Source organism: Eschscholzia californica, unplaced genomic scaffold, assembly GCF_041429995.1.
Source record: "Eschscholzia californica isolate CP2 unplaced genomic scaffold, dmEscCali1.0.p SCAF_6, whole genome shotgun sequence".
Classification (NCBI taxonomy): domain Eukaryota; kingdom Viridiplantae; phylum Streptophyta; class Magnoliopsida; order Ranunculales; family Papaveraceae; genus Eschscholzia; species Eschscholzia californica.
In genome coordinates, this window is record NW_028238483.1 from 21,470,343 (window position 1) to 21,488,377 (window position 18,035).

Sequence of the window (18,035 nt, forward strand, 5' to 3'; positions counted from 1 at the left end):
TATAATGTAGTTATATGGGATTTAAACCGTTTATTTTGTTGGGCTTTAGGCCAATAATTTAGTAGGACTTTAAGTCCCTTTTATTTCAAGGTTTAATATCGCGCTTATCACATCTTTGATGTATCAAATGCAATTGTAATGATTTTTGTAGTCACTTTCCAAGAAAAAATAAGGGCAACAAAAGGCGTTTTGACAACATAACTGGCATATTCCACCGCAAATTCAGCTAGATCCCAATAGTTGGCAACATTATTGTAACGTTGTCGTCTAAATAAGGACTATTATGTAAAAAAAAAAGATAATGGTAAAATGTCATTTTTGTTGCAAGTTAATACCACATTGGTGGTGAGATGGAGTGTGGTGCTCCTCTTAAGAGGTTAAGCACCCTTCCGTAGTGAGGCTTTTTAAAACCGTGAGGCCCAGGTGTGCCAAAGCGGACAATATCACTAGCAACCCAGAAGGCTGGTCCGCACCATCCTATAACGCGTTATCAACACGATTCGCCCTACTATGATGTGGTCTTGGGAGGGTGTGTTGTAAGTCAATCCCACATTGATTGTGAGATGGAGTGTAGTGCTCCTCTTAAGAAGTTAAACACCCTTCCCTAATGAGGCCTTTTAAAACCGTGAGGTCTAGGTGTGCCAAAGCGGACAGTATCATTAGCAGCCCAGAAGGCTGGTCTGCACCATCCTATAGCAATTTTGGCAATTTAAAGAAAATGTCATTTTGACGATCAAAAGGTTAAAGTGTCGTTCTTACAACATAAAGGATAAAATGTTATTTTTGCAATTCGGATTCTACTTTGGTTACCAAATACGACAACGAATTTTGATTGAAAGAATCAACCATCTTAAAATTCTTATTAGTTATCATGCTTAGTTGTTTTCTTCGCTTTGCCAAATTGCAGGCAAACCAATGCTTCTAGAAAGGAACTAATCATTTTAGCATTTTCCTTTTGCTTTCTCATTTTTCCGAATTTTAATAGTATCTATTTCGTGAAGTTTACTTTGATTAGGTAACAGTACGAGCGTCTCTCTTTACTAGGTCAGGACTTCGTCTAGCATATTATTAATTTTGTTGTTTGAACGCTAGTTTATTTCATATAAAAAGTTGACTTATTTATATATACTTCTAATATAATGTTTAAATATTTCCTTTTCTAGTCACTATAAATCTATTTGTCTTTCAAGTTTCACCCTTTAACTCCTTCAACAAAAAAAAAAAAAAAAAAAATTTACCCTTTAACTTTTAAGTTCAATATCTTATCTTCTATGTCAATAGATTTTTATTAACGAGGACTTTAGGTTTTATAGTTTAATAAGGTATCCCATAAATGTGATTTATTGGTTAGTTGGATGAGCCAGAACAATGAGAGTAACGCTTAATGGTGGAAAAAGACATACAATGATAACGACCAATCATATTATTGATTTCGAGAGCTGGAAAGCATGATAACCATATTTTTTTTATTTTGAAAGTAGCATAATATGATATGAGCAAGTTATCCCACGAGAATCACATTTGTCATTAAATATTTAGATGTTTAATTAGTACCATGATGGTAACGACCAGTAGAAAAACAACATATTATAAATACACGAACATTTTTAGTAGATTTAAAATTCATAAACTTTCGATTTGGCGAGAATGAGTTTTAAGAAGCATCGGATGACGAACTGACAACATCAATTTCAAATGGAAAATGTGATGTCAACATCGCTATTGCAAGCATGCTTCAGGCAAGCTTGAAGGATCTGATAGTTAACGTTAAAGGTACCCAAACAAAATAATATAACGACTACGACTAACGAGGGGTATAGAGGAAACAATAATATAACGAGCTTTAAAGTAATTATCCTCATTGACAGTCCACACAGTCCCTAGAGGAAACACTAACATATAGAGACATATTTTTAAGCATGAAAATTTTGCATCTTTTTATCTTTGAAGCATAAATACTCTCTTTTGCACTTCTCCCCTCCATTCAATTATTTCCTTGGTGAGTATTCTTTCTTTCAAGATTTAATTCTCTCTTTCTCTTTAGCTTTGGATCTCATTCTTTCCGCCCAATAATTCACAATTTTTTCCTCACAACGTTTAAATCATTATGTTCTGTTATAAGTCTTTTCATTTTTTCTTTTAAAAAGAAATTAATTTTCTAATGTTAAAAAGAATTCTCATACCACTTTAAATTAGGGCATCCCAATCACACCATCCCAATCACACCATACACATTAAAGTGATATTTCTTTTTGTTGAAAGATTAAATTGAATTTGTTAAACTAGTAAAAAAAAAAGACCATGTCATTTTGAACTTTTCAAGATTGCCTTGTCCCATGTAGGTATTTTTTTTCTATTGGGGATAACTATATCACTAATCTATCACTAATTCATTATAAGTAACAACCTGTCATTTTACCTCTATGAAATGTCAGTAGTATTTATACATCTATAAATTTTGAATTAAATAAATAAAAACTTCAGATGAGATGGCAAATGAGCAAATTGATAATTGATTTACCACTCATCCAAAAGTTAAGGGAGGTAGGTGATTAATTTTAAAAACTTTTTCTTTTTCTGAAAGTAAATTTTAAAATCTTTCTATTACCTGCAAAAGCAAAGACTGAGAAAAATATAATATTGACCCCTGTAGTAGTATATTTTTCTACGTAACTGAATATTTATTACATCATATATATTAAATAAATATTACATATATATTATTAAATATATTTTGAACTCAAAAAAATGTATATAAAGCAGAGATTTCGAACGCGACACTCTACCTTAGAGATCATGAGTTCATAGAGGATTTTTGGAATTTTTGTTAAAAAATTCTCTCCAATATAAAACTCAATTTGGAGCTCTAAAAACGTTTCCAATGCAAAACTCAAGAAAATTCCTATTTTTCTTATGTGTCAAGTTTCAATTGAGATTTTCACTCTTAGAGCATCTCCAATGCAAGACTCAAGAAAAACTCTAAATATCTTATGCGTCAAATGTGAAAAGTGAATATCTAAATGGTCTCGTTCCTATTTGGCCATTAAGAGATACTCTATTGGAAAGTCTTCTCCAATGCAACACTCAAGAAAAACTCTAAAAACCTATATTTTGGTATAAAATTAGTTGATTAGCGTATGTGGCACTTAGAGAAACTCAAGAGGACACTCTAAATTTAGCGTGTCCTCTTAAGGATCTCTAAAACAAATCTTGACACATCATTTTAGAGATCCATATTGAGTTTTGCATTGGAGATGGATTTTAAAGAAAAACTCTAAAAGTTCCTATGTGGCACTCTAACATTTAGAGTTTGAGTGTTGTATTGGAGATGCTCTTAGAGCATCTCCAATGCAAAACTCGAAAAAATCTCTATTCATCTTATGTGTCAAGTTTAAATTGAGATTCTCACTCCTAGTTGGCGAATATAGAAATCCTTAATTTTTGTGTGTCTCCAATGCAAAACTCTAAACTTATCTTATTTATTTATGTGGCGTAGTTATTTTTGTAAATAAATAATTTAGTTATTTAGAAAATATAGAAGACTTAGTTTCTATTGGTTGAAAATCAAATATTGATGAGTTGGACAATTAGAGATATCTCAAGAGGACACTCTAGAAATAGAGTGTCCTCTTGAGATATCTCTATTCCACCCTTGACACGTCATCTTAGAGATCCAAATAGAGTGTTGCATTGGAGATAGTTTTTAAGAAAAAACTCTAAAAATCATATGTGGCACTCAGAGAATCTAAGATTGAGTGTTGCATTGGAGATGCTCTTAGGTAGCGAGAATAGAAATCCTAAATTTTTTTATATATCTCCAATTCAAAATTCAGAACTTGTTTTATTTACTTATCTGACATAGTTATTTTTGTAAATAAATATTAGTTATTTTGAAAAGAAATAGTTATTTATTTTGAAAATTTAGAATACTCGATTTCTATTGATTGAAACTCAAATATTGATGAGTTGGACAACTAGATATATCTCAAGAGGACACTCTAGAAATCTATTTCTAGAGTGTCCTCTTGAGATATTTTTATTTCACCCTCACACGTCGAGATCTTAGTTGAGTTTTGCATTGAAGAGTGTTTTTAAGAAAAAATCCAAAAATCATAGGCGGCACTCGAAGTTTATAAGATTGAGTGTTGCATTTGGAGATGCTCTAAGATTGCGTGGAGGTGGTTAGAGCATCTCCAATGTGACACTCTAACAAATACTTTAAAAGTCTTAGTTGTCATGTGTCAATGAAAATTCTCTTTTCCAATGAAGATTCTCTTTCCTAAGAGCATCTCCAATGGACACTGAAATTCTAAAACTTAAAGGGCTACTTAAGATTTATAGAGATTTTGTTAAAAATCCTTCTCCAATGGGACACTCTACTAGACACTCTGTGATGATGTGGAACATTTATATTATTAAAGACTCTCAAGAGAGACACCCTAAAATTAAAGTGTCTCCTTGAGACTCTCTAAGTGCAACTCTGAAATTTTAACCAACAGAAAACCTTGTTTTTTAACTACTTTTTATCTATTAAATTTAAGAGTGACATATATATTAAGTAGAGGTATTTTAGAAATCTCCAGTGGAGACTAAAAAAGTTTAAAGTGTCTCTATATTGACACTAAGAACGCGAAACTCAAAAATATCTCTACTCCTTGTTTGTCGAGTTTCAATTGAGATTCTCACTCATAGGTGGCGATAATAGAGACCCTCAATGCTTGTATTTCTCCAATGCAAAACTCTAAACTTGTTTTTTCACTTATGTGGCATGGTTATTTTTGTTAAAAAATAATTAGTTATTTTGGAAATACACGAATACTTGATTTCTGTTGGTTGAGATTTATATGTTGATGAGTTAGACAATTAGAGATATCTCAAGAGGACACTATAGAGAGATCTCTATTCCACTCTCGACACATCATCTTTGAGATCTTAGTTTGCATTTTGCATTGGAGACGATTTTTTAAGAAAAACTCAGAAAATCATGACACTTCGAGTTTCTAAAATTTAGAATGTCACTTGAGATTTATGGAGACTTCTAAAATACCTCTACTTAATATACATGTCACTCTTCAATGCAATAGATAAAAAGTAGTTAAGAAACAAAAGTTTCCAATGGTTAAAATTTTAGAGTGACACTTAGAGAGTGCCAATGAGACAGTCTAATTTTAGTGTGACACTTAGAGAGTGTCAAGGAGACGCTCTAATTTTAGAGTGTCTCTCTTGAGGGTCTCTATTAATAAATGCTCCACATAATTATAGACTGACCCATTAGAGAAGGTTTTTTTTAACAAAAATCTCCATAAATCTCAAGTGACATTCTAAATTTTAGAATTGGAGTGTCCCAATGGAGATGCTATTAAATAGAGATATCTCAAGAGGGCTCTCTATCTTTAGATATCTCTAATTGTCCAACTCATCAAAATTGAATTAAATTTTTTTCTTTTGTCGAAAGATATTTGAACCAATTAATAGAATTCAAGTCTTGTTATATTTTCAAAATAACTAATAATTTGTTTACAAAAATAACCATATCAAATAAGTAAATAAAATAAGTTTAGAGTTTTGCATCAAAGAAACAAAATAACCGAGGATCTCTAATTTTGTCATCGAAATGAAAATCTCAATTGAAACTTGACACATAAGACTAATTGAGGTTTTTTCATGAGTCTTGCATTGGAGATCCTCTAAGTTTCATTTTTTTTCCTACTTTCATTTCATTGATAACCAATCAACACGGACAGACGGACTTTGACAATATCATAGAACAATACAATGTTTTTTTGACATTTGACTCCAAGTGTCGCTACATTTATATAACATTAATATATCGTGAAAATGATATTGAATACATCATGAACTGAATCAGTATTACAACATCATATAGATATCTTGGATCTTAAAGATCACATAAGATCCGTAAGATCATCCTATGAAGCCTTACTATAAGAGTTGTGGGATACTGCAGGTTGTGGGTCTAAAATAGTATAATTGAAACACAATAATTCATTTCTAACCTAAAACTCAACTCTCAACAAAAAAAAAAAGGGTTATTTCCCTAATGGCCCCCAATTTTGTGACTAGCTTCCCGCCTGGCCCCTTACTTTACAAGAAATATCCATATGACTCCCTTCCGTTATAACACCGTCACTCTCTCTCCTCCATCATGTTTTCTCTCTCTGCCAACTCACGCCACATCATCTGTTACGCCACCTCATCACCTTCTCCGGCAGAGGTCGCCGGCCGGCGACCTTCAATTTTTTTTTTTATTCTCTCTCTCTCTAAAAATTTTTTTTTTTTTATTTCCTCTCCCTCTCTCTCTAAACTCCGGCGAAGGGGGTTTCCCTTCGCCGGAGTTTAGAGAGATGTGAGAGGAAATATATTTTTTTTTTTAGAGAGAGAGAATAAAAAAAAAAAAATTGAAGGTCGCCTTTCCGGCCGGCGACCTCTGCCGGAGAAGGTGATGAGGTGGCGTAACAGATGATGTGGTATGACTTGGCAGAGAGAGAAAACATGATGGAGGAGAGAGAGTGACGGTGTTATAACGGAAGGGGCCATATGGGTATTTCTCGTAAAGTAGGGGGCCAGGCGGGAAGCTAGTCACAAAGTTGGGGGCCATGAGGGAAATAACCAAAAAAAAAACCTAAAATTCAACCTATCCATCTAGAATTGTAGATATTAAATGAAAATATCACTTTCATCAATAAAAAAAATGAAAATATCAAATCCAAATTTAAAATACTCCACTATTTATACCCCATATGGACCTTAACGTTGAATATACTACTTTTTATAATCTCTAGTTGGTGGTTACCTCTCTTTCTCTCTCTAAAATCTACAGATACTTTTACAGGTTAGGGTTCTACTTTTACGTAACTTCCATTTCTTCTTCACGAATTGAATTCATGTTTGTGATCTTAATTTGGTACTCCATTATTGATCATTAGTCCATAACAGTTCCTTTCAATTTTGTAAGTACACTGATAATTGATTCTAAATTTTGACTTAATCGTTAAGTTTTTAAACAATTTGAAAAGTTTTTTTTAATTGTAAATGGGAATTGGGTATTATTAAGAAGTAAATCTTGGTGGATGATTGTATTTGAAGTTGATTTAGTTTGATCTAATGTTGAGATCAAAGTTTATTGATCACTTTTTAAATTATGAACTTCATCACCATTCATGATTATTTCAGATTCATAGATTGTTAATATAGGAGTTCATTGCCATTATCTGTGCTTGTAGAGTTGTTTAGAGATGACCTAGAATGTCTTTTTTCTTGACGATCGTCTATACTTTAGCAATGGTATTACAAGTTTGTATGGTATTGCTTGCATTCATATTCATCTGGAGTAAGGAAACTTGGATTAAGTTGCAGAGTTAAATATTAGTGAGCTAACTGGTCAATCTCACTGGGTTATTGATGACAAAAGCGAACGTTGTTTTAGTACCGTACTTTGATCTGGATATGGCTATTGTTGCCCAAAAAATTTTAATAGAAAAGAAGCACAACTATTTGAATTTTTTTGTTTTTTATTTCATTTTGATAAGTAAATGCAATTGGTATAACCGGCTGCAATAATGCAGCCGAAAAACTAGTAAAGGCACATTGTTAGATGAACAATTTTGCCGTAATAAATGAAGTTTGAGAATTACTTTGTGAACAAGACACTCTATGAAGTGCGTCTAAAATTCGGTTTCTTTGATGCTTGTGTTGCTAGTAGTTCACAGACATGGATGTAACGCTGTAGTTTCCCATTACGTTTTATTCCAATCGTCAATTTTTACTACAACATGTCAAAGTTATTTTTAACTTTGTTGTTCGATTTGGAAGGTTGACAGAGGAAAGATGACGAAGAATGGATTTTATGAAGGAGAAGAAGGCCCTAAATCTGACGTTCTCGTTGATAAGGTACAAGTTCTAGTTTTCGTTTTTTAGTTTCTATAGAAGCAAACTGGCTTTCGGATAACTTCAAAATTTGACCTCAAAAGGGGAGAAGTCTGCTTCCCAAAATACTGGGAGATTTTTATAGAACTTATACAGTGCTCTTTTTTTTTTTTCTTTCACTTATGCACGTATCAAGTGCTAACAAACTAAGAAATAATCCCTAACCTTTGGGCTTACATTTTTGCACCTACACTGCAAGTGCTTAAAAAGATACACTCCCTAACACCTGTGCATTCTTATGCTTAGAGGAAACCTAAATGTTATTTCTCAAACCTTAGGAAGATACTTACTTGCTCCACACTGACTGCCTTTAGGGGTTCTGTTTTCGAGTCCTAACTCTTTCCAGTGTCATGTCTAGTACGGTGCTCGTGTCATTCAAATAGTTTGTATTTACACTTTATGGTTTTTATACTACTATAAAATAAAAATTTGTCTCTAACTTACGGTGCTTTATCTACTCTGAGATTCCTCTAATCTCAGCCACCATTTTGTCGTTCTAGGTTGAGGTTGACCCTGGACGACCTGCCTCTTTGACTTGGGAACGGAGAATGGACAGTGATGAAACTGTTCCTTTATCATTTTCGCCGAAACTACGTGAAGTGATACATATGGTACGTCTTCATATTTAGTGATGTTCTTGTGTATCCCTTTTGATGCAGCCGCCAGCCACATAAGGGACCCTAGAGTGCCCTGATGTATTTACTATCGATACCCTAATAAAAGAGACCATGCTATCTCCAAGTAGAAAAAGTTACAAATGGGAAATTATGCACATATGCATATCTACTTGCTTCATAGTCACCTCGGCGTAATTCTAAGCGACAGAGTCACTCATATGTGTATTTCAAGGACATATACCACCGACCCAATTATGATACTTCTTGATATTTCTTCCCACTCACAGCATCTAATTTCTTATATTGTATCCTGAAGATTCCACTTGGCTACCGGTTGTTGCGTCATGTTGTTGCAGAAAAATCTAAAGGACAGGTGACTCTTTCTTTTATCTAATGGAAGTTTTTGTTTGGATTGCATTGATAACTTAATCAGATGTGTTATGGGTCTCCTAGTTAACAGCATTCTTAAAGTTCTCTGATAAATGAGTCCTTTGTGCCTTTACTTCTAAACAACATGTTTTTCATTTATTTGTAAATTTTAGGTGGCTATAATTGATCCTTTTCACAAGCGTCAAATCACAGGTTGTCATGGTGTTCCGTTAGGTGGTATCGGGTAAGTTATCACTCCATCTCAGATACTAGATATATATCAGCATGATCTTTACTGCATTATTTGAAATTTTGCTATTATCTTTCTGTGTTCCTTTTCATCGAAAAGACATCGAATATCGTACTAGAATATTTGAAGGTATGGTCATTGACTCACTAGATATTGATTTTTTCGCTGTTTTAGTTATTGATATTTAGCGGTTAATGGAAACCCGATAGACTAACACAATCTAATTTATAAATTTTCTATAACATCCGAGGAATTGTGTCCCTGATTGAGATAAGTGCTCAGTTAGTATATATTATATACTATAAGGAGAATTAGATGTAACCACTGTGAAGTTCACAATAAGAGAGCATATACCCAAGTTGTCCAAGTTAACTTTAACAGTTTGAGGATGGAATTGTTCATGGGGTGAACAAAGCAAGAGAATAGCAAAACAATCTCAGGAAATTCACATGGGTTAGCATTTGAAAAGAAATTCTATGGGACATAGCATGATAAGGATAGCTATAGATACTCAATATCTAGCACTCTGTTTTTTCTCGTGTGAAGGATGGGTTTATTCATCATGTGAAAATTGATATCTACGGTAAACTAATCCAGGGTGGAAACTATTGCAAAATAGCAATGACTACTTCTTATACCTTGGTATGGCGGGACTATTTGACTTTCATGCTTCTTGACTTAAATGTTTTGTGGGAAAATAAGACAAGAAACTACTGGATAGTTGTATATGGAGTGGTTAAGAGGTAGTTTATTTGCTCACTGTCGAATCTTACGCACCAGACCTTCTTACCCTTGACTGTCAGAAAGCAATATTAAAATCCAATGACTTGCTTTTACTGGAGACATGAGGAGAACAAGAACCATATATACTGTGCATCATGATTTTTTAATGTGATCTGTTAAAGTTTTGGATTAAATTTGCCATCATTTAGTTGTAAATGTAAAGTTTATGTCAACCTCAGCGCAGGAAGCATTGGAAGAAGTTACAGGGGGGACTTTCAAAGATTCCAACTATTCCCTACAATTTGCGAAGATAAACCTGTTTTAGCAAACCAATTTTCTGTAAGTGAATCCGATTTTTGGTGGATATACATTAGAGGTTTATGCTGAATACTACGTCTTTTGTGTGCAAAAATATAACTTTCAGCATACAGATGTGTATTGTCTTCTGAAAACCAAATCAGAGCTTATAAAAATAGCCGGGCAGAGATATTTCTTGGTTAGTTGTATAAAGGTTATAGAAGATCGAATACATATTTGTCCGAAAAGGCGCTGTTACAACTTTGCAACTCTCCAACTTTTTTCTACAACTCATTTCATCCTTTGAGTTCCCCTTGGAATATCCATTTTAAGTTATGCATCACTCACATGGGCAAACTGGATAAAGCATATTCAATTGGATTTGTATAATACTCTGTTGGAAATTTGCGAAAATTCTCCCACCAGTGAAAATATGATTACTAGCTTCACTATAGCTTCTTATGAGCAGAAATAATTTTTATACGAATTACCTCTTAGATGTTATTTCCGTTTCATTATTTCTTGTTCGACAGTTATATTATCTACATTGACCATAAACTAGAATAACAATGATAATAGCTGTTTTTATTTTGTTGAAGTCATTCGCTAAGTTTGTATTCCTAGCATATATCTGTCGCTTATTTTTTTCCTCAATAGTATTCGACTTCCTCAGCTAATCTGCTGTTTCTTACTGCAGGTCTTTGTTTCACGTTCAAATGGCAAAAGATATGATACTGTATTGTCGCGAGGGACCCAAGAATTTCTACAGTAAGCCATAGTAGATATTTCATTTTACCTTATTCTTATACTCCAATGCAAAAGGAACAAGTCTTACTGAAAACACGTGAATGTCTGATTGTTAGAGATATTTCAACGTCTGGAATTGGATCGTGGGGTTGGAACTTTAATGGAAACAATTCTACCTATCATGCTCTTTTCCCAAGGGCATGGTCTGTATATAAGGGTAAGCTTCATTATTCAGTAAATTCTAAGTGATTCTTACAACCTTCATCATATTAGTCATTCGTGTGAACCCGTATTTCTTCTTGCATTTATTCAGGTGAACCTGATCCAGAACTTGAAATAGTTTGCCGCCAGATCTCACCATTTATTCCTCACAATTATAAAGAGAGTAGTCTCCCTGTTGCAGTATTTACATACACGGTAAGTTAGATACTGAAAGAAGATTATCTCTCTTATGTTTTTGTTTTTAGTTGACCTGAAAATACTGCAAGGGGTTGACTGTTTGTTGACACTAGCTATCCAACTCCGGAGACTCTGCTGCTGATGTTAACCTGCTATTCACATGGGCTGTAAGTACATCCTCTTCAAAAAATTTCTTCAAAGTTAACTCATCCATAACTCTAAGAAGCATTGTTATATATGGCTTTAGTTTCCTGAAGTTGAAAGGAATGACTGTATATTCCAATCCCTGGTCCTCAATCCCTTTTTAAAACTTCCATATAAAATAAAGACAGGCCTCCTCCAACTAATTGTGCTCGTACCTTGCAGAACTCTGTCGGTGGGGACTCTGAATGTTCTGGGGGTCATGTCAATTCAAGGATGCCGTAAGGATATATCCGTGATTTACTTTTATGTTTGAACACCCGGATTTGTAATTCATCTTTTGGTATATGACATATCTTTTGATATGTTTTCCTTAACAAATGTGGATATATGTTTTTTTCTTTGTCATGCTTAACATCTAACATTCAAACTCATCATTTTTAACAGGACAAAAGATGGGGTTCATGGAGTTCTTCTACATCACAAGTAAGTAGCTCTCTTGACACAAATGGAAGAAGGGGGTTTTCTTTTTTCTTTTTCTCACTTTATTTACTTATAAAACTATGGTGTTTCAAAAGACGTGTAAGTGTTGATAAAAACCAAGTAGTGTGTGTCTATGAGGTTTGTTCTGCTTGTGAGGAACATTTACCAGTTGAGTCTGTCACAAATGCCAGTCAAGGAGTGTCTTCTAATGCTTAAATAGTTTAATATTTGAACTTTCTTATGTTTATCCTTTACTTTTTTGAGAAAGGTAAGTTTTCTATTCATCCTTTACGTGTACTTGCAGCACTGGAAATGGGCATGCTCCAGTGACGTTTGCAATAGCAGCACAAGAGACGTCCGATGTTAAGGTTTCAGAATGCCCTTGCTTCTTGATATCTGGAAATTCCCAGGGTGTCACAGCGAAAGATATGTGGCAAGAAATTAAAGAGGTACGTGAAATTTATAACAATATTGTCTTTTGTTTTGGAAAGGTAAAATCTTATTAAAAATGAAAGGAGTTGGTGACAGCTACAATGTTATTTTATTCATTTCATTATTATATAAAACACATGAGCTTCCCCCCACCCCTTCTTCTGTAAACGCAGCAACTTGCAAAATGTTGCAGTATAAATAATTGCAAGATGGTGCAGTGAATACAAACTGCAGCTTGCTTAAATGTTTCAAAGAAGCAATCATGTTGCAGTAAAAAGTGCTAATAGGAAAACAGGAAATTGGGCAGAAGATCCAATTTCCTGTATCTTGGTTAAAAGGACATGTCAATCTCTTTTCAGGCTTGGGCTCCTTATGCAAACATATGCCAACTATTTGCAGACCTTACATACTATGCGTGAGCTTGTGCAGACCTGTGCAAACTTTACATAGGGAGCTAAAGCCTTAAGAAAATTGATCGATTCTTTTAGACGAAAGAAAATTTGTCGTGGGGACTTTTTGCATTTTTCTCATAAAAAAATTCAGTACGTGACTTCTCTTTTTATGTAGAATTTAGGTGAAACATAGTGTTAGGTTTGGGTTTTGGCAACATAATTAGGGCAACCAATCCAATCACTGATATTGAATTGTTTCCTTCATTTTGTTTTGTAAACTAAACAGAATTATGGTGAAACCAATCACTGATATTGTTTCCTTCGTTGTGTTTTATAAACTGCTATCATCATCTGTCTGCGGTTCCATAATTGCTTGGTATACTATATATATTGCGAGATTTTTTTAGAATTTCATTCTCTTTTGGAGTCTTTCAAATTTGAATCATCATCTATATATTAACCTTGTCAATCTAATGAAGTAATCATCGACAAACATATGAGATGTTCGAATCTATAGTCAGTTCCTTAGAATTAGTAATCCATGACAATGAAGATCAACGGTGCAAAAAAATAATTTTAATCACACTAAACTTATTCACTATATATCATTTTTGCCATAATTTGAGAGCTTGATTTCCCTATCTTGTCACCAGCATGGATCCTTTGACCATCTTGCATCAGTTGAGACATCAATGCCTTCAAATCAAGGATCTTCTATTGGAGCTGCAGTGGCAGCTTCTCTATCTGTTCCATCAAAGTCTACTCGCACTGTCACATTTTCATTAGCATGGGCATGTCCTGAAGTGAACTTTTCGAGTGGCAATACTTATCACAGGTGCACCTCAATCCTTAACCAAGCAACTATATCACTGAAATGTTCTGCTTGCTCATAAAATTAGTCAACAGGCGATACACAAAGTTTTATGGAACTCATACAGATGCAGCAGCAAATCTTGCACATGATGCTATTTTCGGTAATAATTCCAGATCTCAATGATTCACACCATTTTGCGTCTCTTCCAGAAATATAATATGTTTATCTAGACTTTGCTTTGGTGAAAGAACGAGACAAAATTTGACTCCATTTCATTCCTTTGTGAAATAGAACATGGTCAGTGGGAGTCACAGATAGAAGCATGGCAACAACCTATTCTTGAAGATAAGCGGCTTCCTGAATGGTGAGAGGTCACTCATTTTCTCTTATTTTACCGAATTTTTTGTGTAGCTATGATTTTAATTTTTGAAGGTATCTGCAGGTACCCGGTAACTCTATTTAATGAGCTTTACTATCTTAATGCTGGAGGAACAATTTGGACAGGTATTTAACGACCGGAGTACCTAAATACTGCCATCCTTTAGGAGCAAGGTGAAACTAAGATCACTGCTTTCCTTTTGTAGATGGAGCACTTCCCATGCGGAGTCTAGCAACTATTGGAGAGAGAAAATTCTCCATTGATAACTCTGGGTCAGATATTAATATCCCTAGTACTGATCCTCAAAACAATATTGCGGTTGGTCTTCTTGGAAGAATGACATCAGTACTTGAGCAAATACAAACACCAGTAGCATCAAATTCTGCTTTTGGAACATCTTTGCTTCAAAAGGGGGAAGAGAACATTGGCCAGTTCCTCTATCTCGAAGGCAATGAATATCTCATGTGGAACACTTATGATGTGCATTTCTACTCATCATTTGCACTAATTATGCTTTTCCCAAAACTTGAGCTCAGCATCCAAAGGGATTTCGCAGCAGCCGTGATGATGCATGATCCTGAAAGCGTGAAAAGCTTTGATGATGGAAATTGGGCCCAGAGAAAGGCTCTGGGTGCTGTCCCTCATGATCTTGGGCTGAAGAATCCGTGGTTTGAAGTAAATGCTTATAACTTCTACAATACAGATAGGTGGAAAGATTTAAACCCCAAATTTGTACTCCAGGTCTATAGGGATGTTATTGCAACAGGTGATAAATCTTTTACACAGGCTGTATGGCCCGCAGTATATATGGCCATGGCTTATATGGACCAGTTTGATAAGGATAGAGATGGGATGATCGAGAATGAAGGTTTTCCCGATCAGACGTACGATGTATGGTCGGTTAAAGGGATTAGTGCATACAGCGGAGGGTTATGGGTTGCAGCATTACAAGCTGCTTCAGCCATGGCACGTGAAGTTGGAGACAAGGTTTCTGAAGATCATTTCTGGCTCAAATTTCAAAAAGCAAAAGCTGTATACGAACAATTGTGGAACGGCGAGTACTTCAATTATGACAACAGCTGTGGTGGTTCGAGTTCGTCAATTCAAGCTGATCAGTTGGCTGGACAATGGTATGTATAAGTTATATTTACATTTCTGAAATTTATATTTTGCGCTCCTGGTTCATGCTATGTTAGAAATCCAATTAAATCTCTTAACATTTTTTCCTCCAAAAGGATACTCAAAACGACATGCATATATTGCCAGAGCTTATATATCACTTTTGTTAATTACTTTCTATGTTCTTGTTGTGATTGTTTCAACTCACTACCACAGGTATGCTCGAGCTTGCCAACTTCTGCCTATTGTTGATGAAGACAAAGCACAAAGCGCGCTTGACAAGGTTTATAATTTTAACGTTTTAAAGATGAAGAATGGGAAGCGAGGGGCAGTGAATGGGATGCGACCAGATGGGACAGTTGACATGACAGCTTTGCAGTCAAGAGAAATATGGGCAGGAGTTACATATGCTGTCGCTGCATCTATGATTCAGGAAGGTCTGGAAGATATGGGATTTAAGACTGCAAGTGGTGTCTATGAAGCTTCCTGGTCACAAGAAGGCTTAGGGTAAGTTTGCTCTTCCACTTATTTTCTCTCTTCACTATTCACTTTGAATTTGTGAGCATGGAGGGTTTAGGTAGAAAGGACTAAGAAGGGACATGAGCGAAGTATCTTGTTTGGACTCAAACCGTGGCTGGAACTAGAAATTTAATTGAGGCGGTCCCTTTTATATAGGTTGCTCTACTCAAATGAACTGACTCTAGTAAATCAGTAACCCTGAAAAGAATTAAATCATGTAAGAGTTACCATTAGTAGCCTTGCTTCAGCTACAGCCCCAGCTAGCCTACTTACTTGTTGGCCTCTGGCTAAGTTTTCCTCACAATTGATAAGCGTCAATGGTTGCTAATGCCAGGTTTTACAACTTGTCACCCATTACCCGTCATTGTGATAGTCACCTGAATTATCCAGAAGTCGGATAACAATCTTGTTCCAGAGTCCAATTTTATTACATTCTATTTCTGATTCACGATTAACATGAGTCGAGTATCAAATTCTGGGATGTGAAACAGAAGTTTGACGTGCAAGACAATTATTCCCACATTGCTTAGGAAGACATTTTTCAACCTGGTTTATAGCGAACACCTTAGGGCAAACCTGGGGCAGTTTAGGGCAAACCTATGCCAAGGGTAGACCTTGTACCATGTGGAGTAGAACTAGGTTAGTAGGCTTAAGTGATGCCTAAACCATGGACATTATATACTTCACTCTCAGTTTCACTTTGTGGGTTTATGAAGTAACACCTGTCGATACCAAGCATAGTCTCTGGTTTAGGCACTCCAGAAAGACACCGCCCTGTTCAACATGGTACATTGTTTTCTCTTGTTCTTGGACAGGACCCACCCAGGCTTCCTAGCCTAATCAGCCCAGGTGTAAAACTCATTCGAAAGGCCTAGCTAGGTGCTAGTCTATAGTGCAGGTACAGAAAGTCTTCATAAGCTATGTGGGATTGTGTAAAGCACATCGGCCTTCCTTCTCGCATCAGTTAGCAAAATCGAATGCTCAGATAATTCATGTATCATTCATTTCCATTCTGTCTATTATAGTTATGGCTGACTATGAAACCAGACACCTGAGTTCAGGACCCCCTTGGGCACTTGAGGCTTTGAGTCTAATCGTTATTTTCAAAAACCTTATATTAGACATGACAAATAGTTAGAAAACGGATGAAAAACAAAGAATATGATATAGCAAATCATTATGCACGTGCTTTCTAGTTTGTTAATGTATTAGATATTCTATTACAGGTATGCCTTTCAGACGCCTGAAGCTTGGGACAATGAAGACAAGTACAGATCTCTGACTTACATGCGTCCATTGGCCATATGGGCCATGCAATGGGCCTTATCTCCACCGAAGCTCTTCAAGGAGGAGAGGACGGAAACTTCAGAATTACCGAAAGAAGCTCCTCCTCTTCTCTTCAGGAACATTGATGGATTTTCAAGAGTTGCAAAGCTATTGAAATTACCAAAAGAAGAAGACTCCAGAAGCTATCTGCAAATGTTTTATGATAAGGCTGTGAGGAGAAAGTAGACATATTATAAAAAAAAATAGAATCTCAAGATTAGTTTGAGTTTCTATATTATTATGAATCTATGATTGATAATTGCTAGTATTATTTTACTAGAAAACAGATATATTATTGAGTAAATAAATTCTTTATGTTAGTAATAAAAAAAAGTGACTATATTGATGTTCAAATTCGTATCTCCTTTCACTCAAACACACACACACATACATGTATTTATACATACTTGCAATCTTAACAAGGGTCTATCTTACAGTAGGAGCTAAGATCGACTCATCGACGATCTTGAAGTTTTTGAACTCAATGTCTTCAAGCCAAAGACTCTTTTGACTTTTGCCAGAGTTACTACTTCCTCTAGAAGTGCAAAAAAGTTTTAAAAATTATGTAGTTGCTTGCCACATATTGTTCATGTCCAATTCGAACATGGGACTTAAGTACAATAGGGTTGTTGTTTCTTCTACGTAGTGTTTCTTGATATCAAGCTCCCGATCTCTTGCGAAAACTGATGGTAGTTTCGGGTACAATAATGATGTCAACGGAGGCGATGCTTTAGTTATTTGTAGAAATAGTAAGATTCAAATGCATGTCTCTACTAAATGGGATGATGCTTTAGTAATTTGTACAAATAGTAAGATTCAAATGCATATGTGCAAATTTTCTTTCAACGACAAGATTGTTCTAGTTTATGAAACTGATCCATTGACAACCACATCAATTAGTTTAGTGATGTAAAGTGGGTGGAGTCTGGTAATTAATTGACACGCATGGTTTGGATCAAGATGTCTAATCCACGACCCGTCCTGATTGACACCACTAAATCGTTCCAGCTTAGCTGTCAAATGACCAATTAGTCCAATCAAATTCCAGAAATTTGGAGTCCATAAAGGAAGCTGGTCACAA

At 35.1% G+C, this 18,035-nt stretch overlaps 1 protein-coding gene across 5 annotated transcripts; it reads left to right on the forward strand.

Annotated features, from left to right (window-relative positions):
• Positions 1-1,563: 1,563 nt before the first annotated feature.
• Positions 1,564-17,308, forward strand: LOC147532425 (uncharacterized). Of its 5 annotated transcripts, none has more exons than XM_086649600.1 (21): positions 1,564-1,773; positions 6,854-6,971; positions 7,834-7,911; positions 8,448-8,558; positions 8,881-8,937; positions 9,107-9,177; positions 10,146-10,245; positions 10,901-10,971; positions 11,067-11,167; positions 11,264-11,367; positions 11,463-11,516; positions 11,716-11,771; positions 11,938-11,976; positions 12,278-12,422; positions 13,451-13,632; positions 13,704-13,771; positions 13,903-13,975; positions 14,054-14,115; positions 14,196-15,120; positions 15,326-15,616; positions 16,855-17,308. In XM_086649600.1, exons 3-21 carry the CDS (start codon positions 7,849-7,851, stop codon positions 17,138-17,140), a joined length of 2,859 nt encoding a protein of 952 aa, XP_086505726.1. In that variant the 5' UTR covers positions 1,564-1,773; positions 6,854-6,971; positions 7,834-7,848; the 3' UTR covers positions 17,141-17,308. The 5 variants fall into 5 exon arrangements, with proteins under 5 accessions (XP_086505726.1, XP_086505727.1, XP_086505725.1 ...); XM_086649601.1 differs by lacking the exon at positions 1,564-1,773 and adding an exon at positions 1,822-1,999; XM_086649602.1 differs by lacking the exons at positions 1,564-1,773; positions 6,854-6,971 and adding an exon at positions 6,653-6,853 and having other exon boundaries at positions 16,855-16,965; positions 17,013-17,308.
• The last annotated feature ends 727 nt before the right edge of the window (positions 17,309-18,035 follow it).

Coding starts and splice junctions, on each gene's coding strand:
- LOC147532425 (XM_086649600.1), top strand. CDS start 7,849: ATGACGAAGAATGGATTTTATGAAGGAGAAGAAGGCCCTAAATCTGAC. Junction 11,772..11,937: donor CATGTCAATTCAAGGATGCC/GTAAGGATATAT, acceptor CATTTTTAACAG/GACAAAAGATGGGGTTCATG. Junction 15,121..15,325: donor GATCAGTTGGCTGGACAATG/GTATGTATAAGT, acceptor TCACTACCACAG/GTATGCTCGAGCTTGCCAAC.